The following is a 23,374-nucleotide window of genomic DNA, read 5'->3' on the forward strand; positions in this document are numbered from 1 at the left end:
CATTAAAAATGATAAAAATTAAGATTTAAATGCTAAAATAGTTCAAATTTTTGTTCAACAAAATAAGAATGTTAAAAATATTTGAATTTTTTTTTTTTTTTTTTTGCAATGCTTATATTTTAAATCAATAAATTGGACACACAGAAAAATTACCTTAATTTTTAAGTATATAACAGGATAAAACAAAATTTAAACATTTAATTTATAGTGCTAACAACTGGCATTAATATTATTTTCTTTGATATTATGGAAAAGCATTTTTTTTTGTCTAGATAAATGGGACACTTTTTAAAATATTATCTATAGAAAATAAAAGCCAGTTTTTATATTTTGTAGCTCAAATAGGTTAAAAATTTCTCAAAAACAATTGGATTTCAAATGTAGAAAATACAATAGCAATAAATAGATTTTTAAACAAGTATTTATTCCATAAATAATTGTTGTATCAAATAAAAAATTACACATCAATATAAAAATAAAAAATATGTCGAAGCAAAAATAAAAAATGAAGTTGTCAAACATTCAGAACATTCAGCAACTGAGATTATTCCAGCTCTCGTTTCCCTGAAAAATAAAATGGGAAAATTTACATCAGTGGAATTGAAACTACACTGTAAAAACAAACAGAAACCCTGTATTAATCATATTATAGAAGATCTCTGATAAGTAGAAAATTTCTTCGTGCTACTGGAAAAAAAAAATAGTAAATGAATTTTTTTGAAACAAAAACTGTTAAAAAAATCTTTGTAAATAAGATTTTTTCTTCCTGCATATCAGATCATACACAGTTCGGTAAAAGTCTGTACAGTTGATATCTAAAATTTTTATTTTGATTGTGGATCAAGAGATGGTGTTTACCATAGAAATTCGAATTGTGGTTGTCTTGTCATCTCATGAGAAGCGAGAGAACTTCATGTCCATTATGTGTGTTGATCATTGAAAAGGGTTGTGGAAAACAGGTTTCGTTGTTCTCTGGCTTGAGCTGAACTTGTTGAATATAATGTTTGTTGTTATTTCGATATCAAAGTTTTTAGTCGTCGAAGAGTAAAGACTTTGAACAAACCAAATAAATATGCATAATAATTCAGATCAAAACATTTTACAGTAATTTTTTTTTTTTTTTTTGTAATTTGAAAAAAAAGGTAATTTTTTTATAGAAATATCTATAGGAAAACTACAAAAATCTTTTTTAACAGATTTTTTTAGTGAAATACGAGGAAAAAAAACAATTGCACCAGAATCTGTCTATGAAGTTATACTGTGACTCCGTTAATAATTTAAACATGAAACTAATCAATAAAAATAAATAAAAGTATTCGCGCATCCTGTCCATATACAATAAAATAATAAGTCTACTCCTGAGTTTGTTTGCGTGCCTACTTGCAAGCATTTCAGAGCTACAGAATTTAGTTTGATTTTAAATTTCCACATGAATTCGCTAAATTCATAGAGTAATTTTTAAAATTTTGATCGGATTTCATTTTACAGTAAATTTAAGATTTTCAAATATTTTTATAAGATTATCATTTAACTGTTATTGGAATTTTTATATTAATTTAAATGTAATATCACACATAATTAATAAATAATAGCAGGTATTTTTATTACCATTAATGAATTATTAACAATGAAAAAAAATTTCTTAAAAGTATATATTTTTAAACGTCACTACAAAAAGATTTTACACAAATAAAACTCTTCATTTTTTTTTTCATAATTTATAATTGCCAATAATTTAAAATATCAACTACAAGTTTCTTTTTATATATAAAGAAAAATATATATTAATGAACTAAAATTATATATTAATTATATATTAATGTACTATTAAATTTATCTGCTCAATAATATTTTAAAAACAAAATAAAACATACCTTCTCCTTTTTCTAAATTTGGCTTGTGAAAGCCAGTCACTTAAGGCTTCTTTAAAATAGTTTTCTTTAAATGTATCAAAAGACTGGATGCAAACATCTAAAAAAAGTGAATAAATGAATAAATGCGAATGAAATTTTATAATTCTTCTGTGTGTGTATATATATATATATATATATATATATATATATATATATATATATATATATATATATATATATATATATATATATATATATATATATATATATATATACAGGGTGTCTCAGTTAAGCGTTTCAGAACTTCTAAGAGGGGTAGGGGGCATCCTGACGACTCGAAATCATATAGCAATGTGGGGTCGGAAATGCTTTCCTGAAGCGGTGACGTACACAGAAGCACCATAAAGAAAAGAAACCGTAAGTGTAAAATCGCTATAATAATACATTGAAAAAATTATATGACCTCCTCGGTCACCCGACCTATCATGTCTTGATTTCTGGAGTCATATGAAAACACTGGTTTATGAAACCCCTGTTGATAAAGCTGGTTGCAAGAATCGCAGTAGCTGCCTGCACGATATGCCTGGAGTATTGCAGAAAGTTCGATTGTCCATGCGCCGGAGATGTGAGGTGTACATGGTAGCCGGTGGCAGAAACTTCGAACACTTACTTTGGCCCATGTACCATATAATTTTTTTAATGTACTATTATAGCGATTTTTCACTTACGGTCTCTTTTCTTTGTGGTGCTTCTGTGTACGTCACCGCTTCAGGAAAGCATTTCCGACCCCACATTGCTATATGATTTCGAATCGTCAGGGTGCCCCCTACCCCTCTTAGAAGTTCTGAAACGCTTAACTGAGACACCCTGTATGTATATATACATATATATATATATATATATATATATATATATATATATATATATATATATATATATATATATATATATATATATATATATATATATATATATATATATATATATATATATATATATATATATATATATATATATATATATATATATATATATATATATATATATATATATTATTAGTTACCTCTAATCATCTTGTAAATGTCAGTCTTTTCAAAAGAGTTTTTCAATTGTCCACTTTTACTTTTTCCAGTTAAACTGTAGCAGATGGCCACCTCATCTGTTATTAACCTTCTAAGAAGATTTGCCACAAAGGCCATACAGTCTTTACCATGGCAGCTAAACATGAAATCTTTCTAAAAAATATAAAACATTTTTAATTCTTTCATTTTCTGATGGAAATCAATTTTTTTTTTTTCTTGTTCAATGAAAAAGTTGTGTATTGAGTAGAAATTTCCGTACGAAATTACAAAAATGTGAAACGCTCAGTCGGATTAAGAAAATTTTTAAAGTACTTAATTGATATAGAAAAACAAGCAATTTTTCAAACAAAATTACTTAAGTGAATAGCGTTGGGTAGAGGACTCAAGAATTGCCCTTCAATTTACAAAAAAGAAAATCTTTGACACTTTTTTAATTTTAGAAAAAAATTCAACATTGTACCAGATAATTAGCGTAGAAATATAACGTTAAATCTCGTTTTATTTTAAAATTTTGTTTTTTCTTCAAAAATACAGGAAACAATTGACAATTTTTCAGAATCAGATGGTCAAATAAAATTTTAATGTATTTAAATGAATATGAAAACAGGGCATTAAATTGCAGATTACAGACAAATTCAATACTATCTAATACTTAGATACAGTTGGGGTTATCCGTGGTATTTTACTAATGATCGCAGAAACTGCTCCTGACTGAGTATTTTATTACACGGTAATGATTAGTGGTTTATAATAACAGAGTATTATTATGAACCACTTAAAACAGGATTAAAAAGGGTAGTTCCCTAAAATAATAAATCTGTTGTTCTAAACCAGGGGTTTCCAACTTAGATGAGGCCGGGGGCCACAATTGAAAACACAAATCAAATGGCGGGCCGCAACTTTATCAAAATTTTATACAGGACTCTTTTATGTTTGAAGGAACATTAAATATTTCTGTCAGATTTTTACCAAGCTGTACAAAACAAAACTATTGAATTACAAATTAAAATAAGAAGTAGATTTTTAAAAATATCAAACTGCATATTAAATTATTCGGGCTACAATAACTTTAATGTGCAGCTATGTATTAAACAATTGATGTGCAACAGATATCAAGTTGTTAAGACATAAAACTTATACAGTAGCACACAAAATGTTCAATGAGAAAATTGAGGTTTGTCTACTGCAATCACCTGATAATAGATATTTGCATTTTAAATTTAAAATTTATAAATGTGTGCGTAAATATTTTCGCCGAAATTGAGTGGTTTCAAAAAGTTAAAACGGAGAATTTCTTCGAGAAAATTTCTGATACATACATGCTAAATTATATTTACAAAATACAAAAAAAAAAAAATGAAATAAAAAAAAAGAGCAACATTCACGATTATTTTTGTATTTGAATAAATATTTTCTTGAATGCAAAACCTGAGAAATAAATATTTTTGCACCGCTGGTATGTAAAATTTCATTGAAACGAAGAAATTAGGTTTTTGTTAACGAGAAAAGTATTCTAAACCCATACAGATTTTGTACGAAAATTTCCCACAAAAAAAAAATAACAACTAATATATTTTAGTTCGCGGGCCACGAAAAAAGGCTTCGCGGGCCGGATGCGGCCCCCGGGCCGCCAGTTAGAAACCGCTGTTCTAAACCGTGAACCAAACTTGGTTCAAGGGCCTTATCTTAAATATGCTAATTTATTATTGTAGACTACATTTTAAATTATAAAACCAGACAACAATAAAAAAGTGTTTCGTTGAAAAAACATGCCTCCTTTTAGTAGGATTTCAATTCCTGCCTTTAAATTGGTTGTCGTCACAATATTAAAAATATGGTTCTAATAGTTTAGGTAGGAGAGGGATCGAAAGTTTGGGTCAACCTTTAATGTCAATTTAATTCTTTGCGTATTTCACGTTCAAATAAATCTAAACTTTTTTCGCAAAATTATAAAAATCATTTAACCAAAACTAATTCTGGCAAAAAAAATTAATAATTAATTTTTTATTTTAATTAATATCGGTCGAAAAGTTTCTGAGTTGTTAGTTACACAATCTAAATACCCATTTAATAAACGTAATTAATTTAAGCGACGGTGTGCATGCATCCCGATAAGACGTTTAGTCTGAATTCGCGCACTAGCTAGTCGGGAAGGGGTTAACATTTCGATTTATGATGACTTCCGATCAGCCAATAATGTGGCAATAAATTGTGCTAATAGTGGACAGAAAGCGATTAAAATATGTTTTGACATATAGCACAGAGTTCCAATTCTAAATTGCACATTCCTGCTACTAGGAAAAAAAGTCACATTTTCGATAGAAGATTATTCCTATAAGCAATAAATTCTACTTATAGTGGTTAGAAAACGAATAAAACACATATTATTCTGTCTAGAAATTAATGAGCTTAAGCTAATTGGAAAGTTACCGAAATTTAAATTGCAATCTTCTAGCCTTAAATAAACTCGAAAGTGCGCGAAGAAAGCATTATAAATGCTACGTTTGGCAAAACTCAGATTCAAACACACACAGTAATACACAGTTTGGATTTTAAAATCCTGATAAGTAGTCTGAAGCGTCATAAAAATTTTAATATGAATAAATCTCCAATTTGGGAAATATAATTTTTATTAGTTGAGCTATATTTTCATAATATTAATGCAAGTTTAATTAACGCTAGTATTAATTTCATTTTTTAATAGTTATTTAAATTGTACTTTTTGCTTTTTTTTTGCAATGTCTCTGGAACTATTTACATGAATCTTCAGGCAACGCGTACATCCAAAAAAAAAATTAATGTCAAATAATAATAAGAGTAATAAATTAAAATATTGATAGTTAAATTTAAATTATAGTTTCAGTGTTTACTTAAAATTTATTGAAATTAAGAAGAGAGCATAATAATCAATGTCCCTTAGGTTGTGTCATCCCAAGCATAAATTTAAGTTTTAGATTTCTAAGTTAAATGGTAATATTAATTGATAATCTTAAAAAAAATAACAATACGCAAATTAAATACTTAATAATGAAAATGAAATACAATCAAACAGTGAACCTACTTTTTTTGTTGAAAAGAAAATCGAATATCTTTAACTTGAAACAATATAACAGAATGTCAATAAAACTTAAACTCCAATTTCAATTTTAATTGCGAAAGCAAACTCCAAGAGTGATAATGATCACCAGCAGTAATATTAGTGCTTTGTTGCGCATGACGTAAGTTTTTAAGACAGTATTATTGGATGGAGGGGAATCAGGTTTACAATAATTTTCTAATGTTAAATTTAGTGAGATTGTTTCTTTTTTCTTTTTATTATTATTTTTAATCGAATGAGAATTTTGAAGTTTGAACATAAAGTATTGCCTTAAAGTTTCAGTACAGCAGGGCTAATAGAAGTTTTTCTAGTTTTTTAAAGAACTTTTTTTCAAAGTTTATTTATTGCTTTTCCGTTTTCATTTTATGTATTTTAGATATATAGTTGTTAGCTAATACAAATAAGACGTTAAAAGGAAAAGTACAGATTTAAAAGACCAGATTTTTTAAACGACTTGAGTAAAATTTAATTAAGCTGACTTTTAGCCTCCCCTCCTCCTTTAGAAAAACGTGTTTTTTCTTATATCACTTCCTTTTACATTTTAATACTAATTTTTTATTTTCAACAGTGTTTTGTTGAAAATGCATATAAAAAAAATTTTCACTCTGAAAAACTGATGCAAATTATCAGCAATGGTTAAACATTTACGTACCTGTTAAGTCATAAACTTTTTAGAGAAAGCATTTTACTGTAGTTGCAAATTGTTTGATTGTCAGTTTGACAAATTTATTTCAAAATTATATGTAAAATCTCTACGTACAAATAACATATCTACAAGACTTGATTGTAATTGAATAATACCAAAACTAAACATTCAAACAATTATTTATTTACACCTCATATAAATGATATTAAATACAGTTCTTCATGCCTGAAACCTTTTAATTTTGAACCCAATCTAGGAGACAATGGAATACATTTGTCAAGTATTAAGACCATCTTGTGCTTTTATGAAAATTTGTTTCGATAAAATTTCACCACATTTGCGTTCAGGAAATCTCTTACTGTTAACCCGACGTCAAAGGGATCTCTCACACCAGGATGAGTTGGCCGCTTGCGTCATTTTTTGTCGCTGCTGGTAGACTGGGGCTGACCATCAGTTAGTTATATGCAATTCAACTTGTCGCTGTCCAGAATTAGGTGTCGATTACAATTGTAATTTATTCTAAATAATGATTGAACAAAAATAAATTACTAGAAATCAAAAACGATTACAAGCATTAATTACATTAGAAAAATGCTAATACAATTTAATTAGCTATTTTGTTTTCGATAAAGAAAAGAAATTCTTGAATATAATTTTATAAATAAATAAATTTTATTCTTCAAAAATAAAATAATCAGCATTTATAACTTTTTAATTTCACGGTTAAATTGTAAATAAAGTACTAAAAATAAAAACACTATATGAATAAAAAATAAGATTTATAAATATACAGATACATCCACTAATGCACTTAATATATTTTTAACTCTACCAAGTGAAATAGAGTTGAAAAATTCAACCTTATAACATTGATCGCAAAAACTGCAATTGATATTATTGAAATTTTATACAGTGTGCAAAAATTTAACGGACCATCCTGAATAACTTTTTATCTAATGATCAGATCTTCACGTTCTAGAACTATAACCTCAAAAATGCTTATTACTTAGTGCAGACGATATTTTAAGTTACGAAATCAGACAAAAATCGTACTTTCTCTAAGTAATTTCTTTTTCTCTCCAACTGATTTAGATTTCTGACCCCCAAAATCTAGAGGTTAGCCGCAATCAAGGAAATATGGTCTAAATAGTTTGGCCAGGAGCGCGGTCCAACAGTTGATTCCCATAATGTTAATTTTACTTTTTGCGTATTTCACCATATTTCAAGAGCTTTTTAAGCGAATTGAAAAATATTTGCACACAATTACGAAATTCGTTTATCCATTATGTTATGGAAGAAGTATATTTTAGTAAATATTTTTATTATTATTTTATAAAGTAATAGTCGGAAAAATTTTAAATTATGAGGTATGTATTTTTTTACATCCTTTAGAAATAGGTAATTTTACATGGCAAAATATAAAATTTGAGCAAAATCGGTTAAATTGTTTCTGAGAAATCGAATTTTAAATATACGCAGGAACAATTCAACCGATTTAACTCAACTTTGTGTTTTGCCATGCAAAATTACCTACATTAAAATTTAATAAGAAGTTGTATGCCTTACAATTCAAAATTTTTCCAGCTATTATTTAATAACATAATAAAAAATAATAAATGCCTACGAAAAATAATTTTTTGCGTGTAATTATCTTTAGAATAACGAATTTTTAAATTCTGTTCAAAATTTTTCAACTTGTTTAAAAAGATCTGGATATATCGCGAAAGACGCAAAAAGTAAAATTACAATTAAGGGATCCAAACTTTGGATCGCTCTCCTGATCAAACAATGTGAACCATATTCCCCAGACTGCGGCAACCCACTATATTTTGGGGGTTCAAAATCTAAAAGCGTCTGGAAAAAGGTATGTTTATTCAGAGAAAGTAAAATTTTGCGCCTGATTTCGTAAGTTAAAATATCGTCTGCATTAATTAGCCTTCGAACCATTAAAATTGAGTCACAAAACGTGAAGATCCGGTCATTAGATCAAAATTTATTCAGGGAGGTCTGTTTCTTATTTTGCACACTATACAGTGAGTTTTGTGCGCAAAAAGTTTTTAAATTCACTCCTAAGATATGATGAAATAAAGCTATGGGTCTAGGCTTTGAATCTACCCAGCTTTAGAGCAGGTACCAGCTTGTCGTGGAAATAAAAACGGAAAGTGCGCGATGCTGATTTTATAGTCACCATCACGCCGTTAGTCACAAATCGTGGACCATCTAATTCACAAGGGACTGTTGGGCGAATTTTTTGTATATTTTTTGTATCGAATATTTTAAATAAAATTCTCTTGGTGCGGATATTTTAGTGCTATACCATAATTAGGTCTGCAATGAGGTAAAATAAACGAGAATAGGCCACACATTTTAAAGGAACCGCAACGCATAGGACCCCTAAACACAATTTTTAAAAAAAAATTACATTTCTGAAGAAAAAAAATATTGAAGATCAAAATGAAATTTTTTAAAATTTTATTCATTTTTAATGTGATTATTCGAATGAAAAGTTTCGAAAAATTAACGTTAACTGTTATTTGTTGTGTTCACATTTTCTTAAAAAAGCAAAACTCGAAAACTGCTAAAGTATTTCTCGTTATAACAGGAAGACGGTAAAGCCCTTGACTTGATATGATTCAGACTCAACAGAAATGTTTTCCCAACTTTTTAAATCTAAACCGTGACTACAAGAAAACTTTAAAAAAAGGTTTTCGCTGCATACTTTCGCAGACCTTAGAAAACAATCCAAAAACATGGTCTTATACTCGTTTATTTGCTTTCCCTAAAATGAGGTTTTTTGCAAAATATTTTCTAATTATTTATTAATATTTTCGCTGGAAAGGTTAATATTTGCCTTATTTTCTTTCCTTGGAAAAAGGTTTCAGCTTTATATTTCTGCTGACCTTATCATGACAACGAACAAAAATGAAAATATTAAGGTTTGCCATTTGCTTATTTTTTAGCCTAAGTAACAATGTTTTTTAAAAAAGCTTTAAAAATCATTTAGTTTTCCTTTTAGGAAAAAAGGTTGGAAACTGCAATATTTTTGCTTTATTGAAAAAAGGTTTTTACTGCAAACCTTTTCGTGACAATGAAAATAAAGTTAAAACACAACGTTGTCGTAAGGTTACATGCTTTCTGGGGTATTATATGACTACTTGTGATATCATAGCATTAGCAACAACTATATATCTTCAGCAGAATTTGATACAGATAATTACATTCAGAAATAGATGCACCAATGTTACAAATCATACTTTAAAACATTGTTTCAAAAGAGGAAAAAGAACCTAAAGATTCCATCTCTGATTGTGCAACAATGAGAAGAATTTTGCAAAAATTGGAATTAATTTCTCTTTCATTGATTTAAACATTTAGATATAAGCAAAACATCCTCTATTGCCAAACTATTTGAAACATCATAGCAATAAAAACATATACATGTATGAATTATTTATGGCTCGTAATTAATTTTAGATCTAGATATTTTTCTATGTGCAGCGATGCTTTGAAGTAAACTCTCTCATAGTTTATAAAAGGTGATAAAAGCCTGACATTTCCATCTCAGATATGAGATCAGAAAAAAATTGAGGCCATCTTATAAAATTTGTTACTCTTTATTCATTCATGATTTCAATAATTTCGATTTTGGTAAAAAAAAACCTGTATTATAATAACGCTTGTAAAATCAAAGCACTTGCATCCACTATAAATCATTATAAATAATTTGATGCAGATAACAAACTTCAGGAACAGAAACATTATTATTTTGCACCGATGTTACAAAGTAAACTCTCACATTGCTTTTAAAAGGTGAAAAAACTTAACATTTTTAACTCTGAAATGAGAACAGAAACAAGGTGAGGATATCTTCAAAACTTATTATTCCTCTTTCCTTTGTTATTTTAATTCAATCTTCTTAGAACAGACTATATTATATAACTGCTTGTAACATCACAGCAACATAATTAAATATATATGTTCCAGAGTCTTTTGAATCGTAAAACTACTTTCAAGATGAAAAAATTTGATATTTTGCACTGATGTTACAAAGCAATCATCACATTGTTCTTATTTGGACGAAGGACCTTACAAAACCTTCTCTGAAATGAGAAGAGAAACAATGTGAGGATATCTTCAAAACTTCTAATTCGTCTTTCTTTTATTACTTTAATTCAATCTTCTCAGAAGAGACTATATTATATACCTGCTTGTAACATCACAGCAATATAAATAAATATATATGTTCCAGAGTCATTTGAATCGTAAAACTATTTTCAAGATTATATTTTGATATTTCGCACTGATGTTACAAAGCAATCACTCACATTGTTCTTATTTGGTAAAAGGACCTTACAAAACCTTCGTTGAAATTAGAAGAGAAACAATGTAAGGATATCTTCAAAATTTCTAATTCTTCTACTTTTTTTTATTTTAATGCAATCATGATAAAACAGACTGTACCTGCAAACTTATATACCTGCTTGTATTATCACAGCAATATAAATAAATATCCTGAGTCTTTTGAATCGTAAAACTATTTTCAAGAAGAAAAAATTTTATATTTTGCACTGATGATACAAAGCAATCACTCACATTGTTCTTATTTGGTCAAAGGACCTTACAAAACCTTCTCTGAAATGAGAAGAGAAACAATGTGAGGATATCATCAAAACTTCTAATTCGTCTTTCTTTTATTACTTTAATTCAATCTTCTCAGAAGAGACTATATTATATACCTGCTTGTAACATCACAGCAATATAAATAAATATATATGTTCCAGAGACTTTTGAATCGTAAAACTATTTTCAAGATAAAAAAATTTGATATTTTGCACTGATGTTACAAAGCAATCACTCACATTGTTCTTATTTGGTGAAAGGACCTTACGAAACCCTCTCTTTAATGAGAAGAGAAACAATGCAAAGATATCTTCAAGACTTATTATTCCTCTTTCGTTTGTTATTTTAATTCAATCTTCTTGGAACAGACTATATTATATAACTGCCTGTAACATCACAGCAACATAAATAAATATCTATGTTCAGAAGTCTTTTGAATCCTAAAACTATTTTCAAGATGAAAAATTTTGCTATTTTGCACTGATGTTACAAAGCAATCACTCACATTGTTCTTATTTGGTGAAAGGACCTTACGAAACCTTCTCTGAATTGAGAAGAGAAACAATGGGAGGATATCTTCAAAACTTATTATTCCTCTTTCTTTTGTTATTTTAATTCAATCTTCTTGGAACAGACTATATTATATAACTGCTTGTAACATCACAGCAACATAAATAAATATCTATGTTCCAGAGTCTTTTGAATCCTAAAACTATTTTCAAGATGAAAACTTTTGCTATTTTGCACTGATGTTACAAAGCAATCACTCACATTGTTCTTAATTGGTGAAAGGACCTTACGAAACATTCTCTGAAATGAGAAGAGAAACAATGCGAGGATATCTTCAAAACTTCTTATTCCTCTTTCTTTTGCTATTTTAATTCAATCTTCTTAGAACAGACTATATTATATAACTGCTTGTAACATCACAGCAACATAATTAAATATATATGTTCCAGAGTCTTTTGAATCGTAAAACTATTTTCAAGATGAAAAATTTGATATTTTGCACTGATGATACAAAGCAATCACTCACATTGTTCTTATTTGGTCGAAGGACCTTACAAAACCTTCTCTGAAATGAGAAGAGAAACAATCTGAGGATATCTTCAAAACTTCTAATTCGTCTTTCTTTTATTACTTTAATTCAATCTTCTCAGAACAGACTATATTATATACCTGCTTGTAACATCACAGCAATATAAATAAATATACATGTTCCAGAGTCTTTTGAATCCTAAAACTATTTTCAAGATGAAAAATTTTGCTATTTTGCACTGATGTTACAAAGCAATCACTCACATTGTTCTTAATTGGTAAAAGGACCTTACGAAACCTTGTCTGAAATGAGAAGAGAAACAATGCGAGGATATCTTCAAAACATATTATTCCTCTTTCTTTTGTTATTTTAATTCAATCTTCTTAGAACAGACTAAATTATATAACTGCTTGTAACATCACAGCAACATAAATAAATATCTATGTTCCAGTGTATTTTGAATCGTAAAACTATTTTCCAGATGAAAAATTTTGCTATTTTGCACTGATGTTACAAAGCAATCACTCACATTGTTCTTATTTGGTGAAAGGACCTTACGAAACCCTCTCTTTAATAAGAAGAGAAACAATGCGAGGATATCTTCAAAACTTATTATTCCTCTTTCTTTTGTTATTTTAATTCAATCTTCTTGGAACAGACTATATTATATAACTGCTTGTAACATCACAGCAACATAAATAAATATCTATGTTCCAGAGTCTTTTGAATCCTAAAACTATTTTCAAGATGAAAAATTTTGCTATTTTGCACTGATGTTGCAAAGTAATCACTCACATTGTTCTTATTTGGTGAAAGGACCTTACGAAATCTTCTCTGATATGAGAAGAGAAACAATGCGAGGATATCTTCAAAACATATTATTCCTCTTTCTCTTGTTATTTTAATTCAATCTTCTTAGAACAGACAAAATTATATAACTGCTTGTAACATCACAGCAACATAAATAAATATCTATGCTCCAGTGTATTTTGAATCCTAAAACTATTTTCAAGATGAAAAATTTTGCTATTTTGCACTGATGTTACAAAGCAATCACTCATATTGTTCTTATTTGGTGAAAGGACCTTACGAAACCTTCTCTGAATTGAGAAGAGAAACAATGCGAGGATATCTTCAAAACTTCTTATTCCCCTTTCTTTTGTTATTTTAATTCAATCTTCTTAGAACAGACTATATTATATAACTGCTTGTAACATCACAGCAGCATAATTAAATATATATGTTCCAGAGTCTTTTGAATCGTAAAACTATTTTCAAGATGAAAAAATTTGATATTTTGCACTGATGATACAAAGCAATCATCACATTGTTCTTATTTGGTGAAAGGACCTTACAAAACCTTCTCGGAAATGAGAAGAGAAACAATGTGAGGATATCTTCAAAACTTCTAATTCGTCTTTCTTTTATTACTTTAATTCAATCTTCTCAGAAGAGATTATATTATATACCTGCTTGTAACATCACAGCAATATAAATAAATATATATGTTCCAGAGTCTTTTGAATGGTAAAACTATTTTCAAGATTATATTTTGATATTTTGCACTGATGCTACAAAGCAATAACACACATTGTTCTTATTTGGTGAAAGGACCTTACGAAACCTTCTCTGAAACGAGAAGATAAACAATGCGAGGATATCTTCAAAACTTCTTATTCCTCTTTATTTTGTTATTTTAATTCAATCTTCTTAGAACAGACTATATTATATAACTGCTTGTAACATCACAGCAACATAATTAAATATACATGTTCCAGAGTCTTTTGAATCGTAAAACTATTTTCAAGATGAAAAAATTTGATATTTTGCACTGATGTTACAAAGCAATCACTCACATTGTTCTTATTTGGTGAAAGGACCTTACGATACCTTCTCTGAATTGAGAAGCGAAACAATGCGAGGATATCTTCAAAACTTATTATTCCTCTTTCTTTTGTTATTTTAATTCAATCTTCTTAGAACAGACTATATTATATAACTGCTCGTAACATCACAGCAACATAATTAAATATATATGTTCCAGAGTCTTTTGAATCGTAAAACTACTTTCAAGATGAAAAAATTTGATATTTTGCACTGATGTTACAAAGCAATCACTCACATTGTTCTTATTTGGTGAAAGGACCTTACGAAACCTTCTCTGAAATGAGAAGATAAACAATGCGAGGATATCTTCAAAACTTCTTATTCCTCTTTCTTTTGTTATTTTAATTCAATCTTCTTAGAACAGACTATATTATATAACTGCTTGTAACAATACAGCAGCATAAATAATAATATATGTTCCAGAGTCTTTTGAATTGTAAAACTATTTTCAAGATGAAAAATTTGATATTTTGCACTGATGTTACAAAGCAATCACTCACATTGTTCTTATTTGGTGAAAGGACCTTACGAAACCTTCTCTGAAATAAGAAGAGAAACAATGCGAGGATATCATCAAAACTTCTTATTCCTCTTTCTTTTGTTATTTTAATTCTATCTTCTTAGAGCAGACTATATTATATTACTGCTTGTAACATTACAGCAATATAAATAAATATATATGTTCCAGAGTCTTTTGAATCGTAAAACTGTTTTCAAGATGAAAAAATTTGATATTTCGCACTGATGTTACAAAGCAATCACTCACATTGCTCTTATTTGGTGAAAGGACCTTACGATACCTTCTCTGAATTGAGAAGCGAAACAATGCGAGGATATCTTCAAAACTTATTATTCCTCTTTCTTTTGTTATTTTAATTCAATCTTCTTAGAACAGACTATATTATATAACTGCTCGTAACATCACAGCAACATAATTAAATATATATGTTCCAGAGTCTTTTGAATCGTAAAACTACTTTCAAGATGAAAAAATTTGATATTTTGCACTGATGTTACAAAGCAATCACTCACATTGTTCTTATTTGGTGAAAGGACCTTACGAAACCTTCTCTGAAATGAGAAGATAAACAATGCGAGGATATCTTCAAAACTTCTTATTCCTCTTTCTTTTGTTATTTTAATTCAATCTTCTTAGAACAGACTATATTATATAACTGCTTGTAACAATACAGCAGCATAAATAATAATATATGTTCCAGAGTCTTTTGAATTGTAAAACTATTTTCAAGATGAAAAATTTGATATTTTGCACTGATGTTACAAAGCAATCACTCACATTGTTCTTATTTGGTGAAAGGACCTTACGATACCTTCTCTGAATTGAGAAGCGAAACAATGCGAGGATATCTTCAAAACTTATTATTCCTCTTTCTTTTGTTATTTTAATTCAATCTTCTTAGAACAGACTATATTATATAACTGCTCGTAACATCACAGCAACATAATTAAATATATATGTTCCAGAGTCTTTTGAATCGTAAAACTACTTTCAAGATGAAAAAATTTGATATTTTGCACTGATGTTACAAAGCAATCACTCACATTGTTCTTATTTGGTGAAAGGACCTTACGAAACCTTCTCTGAAATGAGAAGATAAACAATGCGAGGATATCTTCAAAACTTCTTATTCCTCTTTCTTTTGTTATTTTAATTCAATCTTCTTAGAACAGACTATATTATATAACTGCTTGTAACAATACAGCAGCATAAATAATAATATATGTTCCAGAGTCTTTTGAATTGTAAAACTATTTTCAAGATGAAAAATTTGATATTTTGCACTGATGTTACAAAGCAATCACTCACATTGTTCTTATTTGGTGAAAGGACCTTACGAAACCTTCTCTGAAATAAGAAGAGAAACAATGCGAGGATATCATCAAAACTTCTTATTCCTCTTTCTTTTGTTATTTTAATTCTATCTTCTTAGAGCAGACTATATTATATTACTGCTTGTAATATTACAGCAATATAAATAAATATATATGTTCCAGAGTCTTTTGAATCGTAAAACTGTTTTCAAGATGAAAAAATTTGATATTTCGCACTGATGTTACAAAGCAATCACTCACATTGCTCTTATTTGGTGAAAGGACCTTACGATACCTTCTCTGAATTGAGAAGCGAAACAATGCGAGGATATCTTCAAAACTTATTATTCCTCTTTCTTTTGTTATTTTAATTCAATCTTCTTAGAACAGACTATATTATATAACTGCTCGTAACATCACAGCAACATAATTAAATATATATGTTCCAGAGTCTTTTGAATCGTAAAACTACTTTCAAGATGAAAAAATTTGATATTTTGCACTGATGTTACAAAGCAATCACTCACATTGTTCTTATTTGGTGAAAGGACCTTACGAAACCTTCTCTGAAATGAGAAGATAAACAATGCGAGGATATCTTCAAAACTTCTTATTCCTCTTTCTTTTGTTATTTTAATTCAATCTTCTTAGAACAGACTATATTATATAACTGCTTGTAACAATACAGCAGCATAAATAATAATATATGTTCCAGAGTCTTTTGAATTGTAAAACTATTTTCAAGATGAAAAATTTGATATTTTGCACTGATGTTACAAAGCAATCACTCACATTGTTCTTATTTGGTGAAAGGACCTTACGAAACCTTCTCTGAAATAAGAAGAGAAACAATGCGAGGATATCATCAAAACTTCTTATTCCTCTTTCTTTTGTTATTTTAATGCAATCATGATAAAACAGACTGTACCTGCAATCTTATATACCTGCTTGTATTATCACAGCAATATAAATAAATATCCTGAGTCTTTTGAATCGTAAAACTATTTTCAAGAAGAAAAAATTTGATATTTTGCACTGATGTTACAAAGCAATCACTCACATTGTTCTTATTTGGTCGAAAGACCTTACAAAACCTTCTCTGAAATGAGAAGAGAAACAATGTGAGGATGTCTTCAAAACTTCTAATTCGTCTTTCTTTTATTACTTTAATTCAATCTTCTCAGAAGAGACTATATTATATACCTGCTTGTAACATCACAGCAATATAAATAAATATATATGTTCCAGAGTCTTTTGAATCCTAAAACTATTTTCAAGATGATATTTTGATATTTTGCACTGATGTTACAAAGCAATCACTCACATTGTTCTTATTTGGTCAAAGGACCTTACAAAACCTTCTCTGAAATGAGAAGAGAAACAATGCGAGAATATCTTCAAGACTTATTATTCCTCTTTCGTTTATTACTTTAACTCAATCTTCTTAGAACAGACTATATTATATACCTGCTTGTAACATCACAGCAACATAAATAAATATCTATGTTCCAGAGTCTTTTGAATCCTAAAACTATTTTCAAGATGAAAAATTTTGCTATTTTGCACTGATGTTACAAAGCAATCACTCCATTGTTCTTATTTGGTGAAAGGACCTTACGAAACCTTCACTGAAATAAGAAGAGAAGCAATGCGAGGATATCTTCAAAACATATTATTCCTCTTTCTTTTGTTATTTTAATTCAATCTTCTTAGAACAGACTAAATTATATAACTGCTTGTAACATCACAGCAACATAAATAAATATCTATGTTCCAGTGTATTTTGAATCGTAAAACTATTTTCAAGATGATATTTTGATATTTTGCACTGATGTTACAAAGCAATCATTCACATTGTTCTTATTTGGTGAAAGGACCTTACGAAACCTTCTCTGAATTGAGAAGAGAAACAATGCGAGGATATCTTCAAAACTTCTTATTCCTCTTTCTTTTGTTATTTTAATTCAATCTTCTTAGAACAGACTATATTATATAACTGCTTGTAACATCACAGCAACATAATTAAATATATATGTTCCAGAGTCTTTTGAATCGTAAAACTATTTTCAAGATGAAAAAATTTGATATTTTGCACTGATGTTACAAAGCAATCACGCTCATTGTTCTTATTTGGTGAAAGGACCTTACGAAACCTTCTCTGAAATGAGAAGATAAACAATGTGAGCATATCTTCAAGACTTATTATTCCTCTCTCTTTTGTTATTTTAATTCAATCTTCTTAGAACAGACTATATTCTATTACTGCTTGTAACATTACAGCAATATAAATAAATATATATGTTCCAGAGCCTTTTGAATCGTAAAACTGTTTTCAAGATGAAAAAATTTGATATTTCGCACTGATGTTACAAAGCAATCACTCACATTGCTCTTATTTGGTGAAAGGACCTTACAAAACCTTCTTTGAAATTAGAAGAGAAACAATGTGAGGATATCTTCAAAATTTCTAATTCTTCTTCTTTTTGTTATTTTAATGCAATCATGATAAAACAGACTGTACCTGCAATCTTATATACCTGCTTGTATTATCACAGCAATATAAATAAATATCCTGAGTCTTTTGAATCGTAAAACTATTTTGAAGAAGAAAAAATTTGATATTTTGCACTGATGTTACAAAGCAATCACTCACATTGTTCTTATTTGGTCGAAGGACCTTACAAAACCTTCTCTGAAATGAGAAGAGAAACAATGTGAGGATATCTTCAAAACTTCTAATTCGTCTTTCTTTTATTACTTTAATTCAATCTTCTCAGAAGAGACTATATTATATACCTGCTTGTAACATCACAGCAATATAAATAAATATATATGTTCCAGAGTCTTTTGAATCCTAAAACTATTTTCAAGATGAAAAATTTTGCTATTTTGCATTGATGTTACAAAGCAATCACTCACATTGTTTTTATTTGGAGAACGGACCTTACGAAACCCTCTCTTTAATGAGAAGAGAAACAATGCGAGGATATCTTCAAGACTTATTATTCCTCTTTCGTTTGTTATTTTAATTCAATCTTCTTGGAACAGACTATATTATATAACTGCCTGTAACATCACAGCAACATAAATAAATATCTATGTTCCAGAGTCTTTTGAATCCTAAAACTATTTTCAAGATGAAAAATTTTGCTATTTTGCACTGATGTTACAAAGCAATCACTCACCTTGTTCTTATTTGGTGAAAGGACCTTACGAAACCTTCTCTGAATTGAGAAGAGAAACAATGGGAGGATATCTTCAAAACTTATTATTCCTCTTTCTTTTGTTATTTTAATTCAATCTTCTTGGAACAGACTATATTATATAACTGCTTGTAACATCACAGCAACATAAATAAATATCTATGTTCCAGAGTCTTTTGAATCGTAAAACTATTTTCAAGATGATATTTTGTACTGATGTTACAAAGCAATCGCTCACATTGTTCTTATTTGGTCTAAGGACCTAACAAAACCTTCTCTGAAATGAGAAGAGAAACATTGCGAGGATATCTTCAAAACTTATTATTCCTCTTTCTTTTGTTATTTTAATTCAATCTTCTTAGAACAGACTATATTATATAACTGCTTGTAACATTACAGCAGCATGAATAAATATATATGTTCCAGAGTCTTTTGAATCGTAAAACTATTTTCAAGATGAAAAATTTGATATTCTGCACTGATGTTACAAAGCAATCACTCACATTGTTCTTATTTGGTGAACGGACCTTACGAAACCTTCTCTGAAATGAGAAGAGAATCAATGCGAGGATATCTTCAAAACTTCTTATTCCTCTTTCTTTTGTTATTTTAATTCAATCTTCTTAGAACAGACTATATTGTATAACTGCTTGTAACATCACAGCAACATAATTAAATATATATGTTCCAGAGTCTTTTGAATCGTAAAACTATTTTCAAGATGAAAAATTGGATATTTTGCACTGATGATACAAAGCAATCACTCACATTGTTCTTATTTGGTCGAAGGACCTTACAAAACCTTCTCTGAAATGAGAAGAGAAACAATGTGAGGGTTTCTTCAAAACTTCTAATTCGTCTTTCTTTTATTACTTTAATTCAATCTTCTCAGAACAGACTATATTATATACCTGCTTGTAACATCACAGCAATATAAATAAATATATATGTTTCAGAGTCTTTTGAATCGTAAATCTATTTTCAAGATGAAAAATTTTGCTATTTTTCACTGATGTTACAAAGCAATCACTCACATTGTTCTTATTTGGTGAAAGGACCTTACGAAACCTTCTCTGAATTGAGAAGAGAAACAATGCGAGGATATCTTCAAAACTTCTTATTCCCCTTTCTTTTGTTATTTTAATTCAATCTTCCTAGAACAGACTATATTATATAACTACTTGTAACATCACAGCAGCATAATTAAATATATATGTTCCAGAGTCTTTTGAATCCTAAAACTATTTTCAAGATGAAAAAATTTGATATTTTGCACTGATGTTACAAAGCAATCACTCACATTGTTCTTAATTGGTTAAAGGACCTTACGAAACCTTCTCTGAAAAGAGAAGAGAAACAATGCGAGGATATCTTCAAAACATATTATTCCTCTTTCTTTTGTTATTTTAATTCAATCTTCTTAGAACAGACTAAATTATATAACTGCTTGTAACATCACAGCAACATAAATAAATATCTATGTTCCAGTGTATTTTGAATCGTAAAACTATTTTCCAGATGAAAAATTTTGCTATTTTGCACTGATGTTACAAAGCAATCACTCACATTGTTCTTATTTGGTGAAAGGACCTTACGAAACCCTCTCTTTAATGAGAAGAGAAACAATGCGAGGATATCTTCAAGACTTATTATTCCTCTTTCGTTTGTTATTTTAATTCAATCTTCTTAGGACAGACTATATTATAAAACTGCTTGTAACATCACAGCAACATGAATAAATATCTATGTTCCAGAGTCTTTTGAATCGTAAAACTATTTTCAAGATGATATTTTGTACTGATGTTACAAAGCAATCGCTCACATTGTTCTTATTTGGTCTAAGGACCTAACAAAACCTTCTCTGAAATGAGAAGAGAAACATTGCGAGGATATCTTCAAAACTTATTATTCCTCTTTCTTTTGTTATTTTAATTCAATCTTCTTAGAACAGACTATATTATATAACTGCTTGTAACATTACAGCAGCATGAATAAATATATATGTTCCAGAGTCTTTTGAATCGTAAAACTATTTTCAAGATGAAAAATTTGATATTCTGCACTGATGTTACAAAGCAATCACTCACATTGTTCTTATTTGGTGAACGGACCTTACGAAACCTTCTCTGAAATGAGAAGAGAAACAATGCGAGGATATCTTCAAAACTTCTTATTCCTCTTTCTTTTGTTATTTTAATTCAATCTTCTTAGAACAGACTATATTGTATAACTGCTTGTAACATCACAGCAACATAATTAAATATATATGTTCCAGAGTCTTTTGAATCGTAAAACTATTTTCAAGATGAAAAATTGGATATTTTGCACTGATGATACAAAGCAATCACTCACATTGTTCTTATTTGGTCGAAGGACCTTACAAAACCTTCTCTGAAATGAGAAGAGAAACAATGTGAGGGTATCTTCAAAACTTCTAATTCGTCTTTCTTTTATTACTTTAATTCAATCTTCTCAGAACAGACTATATTATATACCTGCTTGTAACATCACAGCAATATAAATAAATATATATGTTTCAGAGTCTTTTGAATCGTAAATCTATTTTCAAGATGAAAAATTTTGCTATTTTTCACTGATGTTACATAGCAATCACTCACATTGTTCTTATTTGGTGAAAGGACCTTACGAAATCTTCTCTGTATTGAGAAGAGAAACAATGCGAGGATATCTTCAAAACTTCTTATTCCCCTTTCTTTTGTTATTTTAATTCAATCTTCTTAGAACAGACTATATTATATAACTGCTTGTAACATCACAGCAGCATAATTAAATATATATGTTCCAGAGTCTTTTGAATCGTAAAACTATTTTCAAGATGATATTTTGTACTGATGTTACAAAGCAATCGCTCACATTGTTCTTATTTGGTCTAAGGACCTAACAAAACCTTCTCTGAAATGAGAAGAGAAACATTGCGAGGATATCTTCAAAACTTATTATTCCTCTTTCTTTTGTTATTTTAATGCAATCATGATAAAACAGACTGTACCTGCAATCTTATATACCTGCTTGTATTATCACAGCAATATAAATAAATATCCTGAGTCTTTTGAATCGTAAAACTATTTTCAAGAAGAAAAAATTTGATATTTTGCACTGATGTTACAAAGCAATCACTCACATTGTTCTTATTTGGTCGAAAGACCTTACAAAACCTTCTCTGAAATGAGAAGAGAAACAATGTGAGGATGTCTTCAAAACTTCTAATTCGTCTTTCTTTTATTACTTTAATTCAATCTTCTCAGAAGAGACTATATTATATACCTGCTTGTAACATCACAGCAATATAAATAAATATATATGTTCCAGAGTCTTTTGAATCCTAAAACTATTTTCAAGATGATATTTTGATATTTTGCACTGATGTTACAAAGCAATCACTCACATTGTTCTTATTTGGTCAAAGGACCTTACAAAACCTTCTCTGAAATGAGAAGAGAAACAATGCGAGAATATCTTCAAGACTTATTATTCCTCTTTCGTTTATTACTTTAACTCAATCTTCTTAGAACAGACTATATTATATACCTGCTTGTAACATCACAGCAACATAAATAAATATCTATGTTCCAGAGTCTTTTGAATCCTAAAACTATTTTCAAGATGAAAAATTTTGCTATTTTGCACTGATGTTACAAAGCAATCACTCCATTGTTCTTATTTGGTGAAAGGACCTTACGAAACCTTCACTGAAATAAGAAGAGAAGCAATGCGAGGATATCTTCAAAACATATTATTCCTCTTTCTTTTGTTATTTTAATTCAATCTTCTTAGAACAGACTAAATTATATAACTGCTTGTAACATCACAGCAACATAAATAAATATCTATTTTCCAGTGTATTTTGAATCGTAAAACTATTTTCAAGATGATATTTTGATATTTTGCACTGATGTTACAAAGCAATCACTCACATTGTTCTTATTTGGTGAAAGGACCTTACGAAACCTTCTCTGAATTGAGAAGAGAAACAATGCGAGGATATCTTCAAAACTTCTTATTCCTCTTTCTTTTGTTATTTTAATTCAATCTTCTTAGAACAGACTATATTATATAACTGCTTGTAACATCACAGCAACATAATTAAATATAT

The 23,374-nt window shown here is 28.8% G+C and overlaps 1 protein-coding gene and 1 long non-coding RNA gene across 3 annotated transcripts in view; both read right to left on the reverse strand.

Moving 5' to 3' along the window:
- Positions 1-437: 437 nt before the first annotated feature.
- Positions 438-6,443, reverse strand: LOC147814900 (uncharacterized). Of its 2 annotated transcripts, none has more exons than XM_087157114.1 (4): positions 5,997-6,443; positions 2,917-3,088; positions 1,875-1,971; positions 438-564 (listed from the first exon to the last, which is right to left on the reverse strand). In XM_087157114.1, exons 2-4 carry the CDS (start codon positions 3,077-3,079, stop codon positions 465-467), a joined length of 360 nt encoding a protein of 119 aa, XP_087013240.1. In that variant the 5' UTR covers positions 3,080-3,088; positions 5,997-6,443; the 3' UTR covers positions 438-464. The 2 variants fall into 2 exon arrangements, with proteins under 2 accessions (XP_087013240.1, XP_087013241.1); XM_087157115.1 differs by lacking the exon at positions 5,997-6,443 and adding an exon at positions 5,366-5,580.
- A 396-nt stretch (positions 6,444-6,839) lies between these two features.
- LOC147814901 (uncharacterized) overlaps positions 6,840-23,374 on the reverse strand; it is a 366,044-nt gene continuing 349,509 nt past the window's right edge. The window contains exon 2 of the long non-coding RNA XR_015431325.1: positions 6,840-7,197. This is a non-coding gene — a long non-coding RNA (uncharacterized LOC147814901). The remainder of the gene's footprint in view (positions 7,198-23,374) is intronic.

The sequence above is a fragment of the Parasteatoda tepidariorum genome, chromosome 2 (assembly GCF_982258835.1).
Source record: "Parasteatoda tepidariorum strain Cologne lab strain chromosome 2, Ptep-v5.0, whole genome shotgun sequence".
In the NCBI taxonomy this organism is placed as follows: Eukaryota; Metazoa; Arthropoda; class Arachnida; order Araneae; family Theridiidae; genus Parasteatoda; species Parasteatoda tepidariorum.

Bases quoted from the DNA above. Each gene is read 5' to 3' on its own strand.
- LOC147814900 (XM_087157114.1), bottom strand. From the start codon at position 3,079: ATGTTTAGCTGCCATGGTAAAGACTGTATGGCCTTTGTGGCAAATCTT. The intron at 1,972-2,916 runs GTAACTAATAAT...CACTTTTTTTAG, and splicing joins CATTTACAAGATGATTAGAG to ATGTTTGCATCCAGTCTTTT. The intron at 565-1,874 runs GTATGTTTTATT...TTTATTTTTCAG, and splicing joins AAATTTAGAAAAAGGAGAAG to GGAAACGAGAGCTGGAATAA.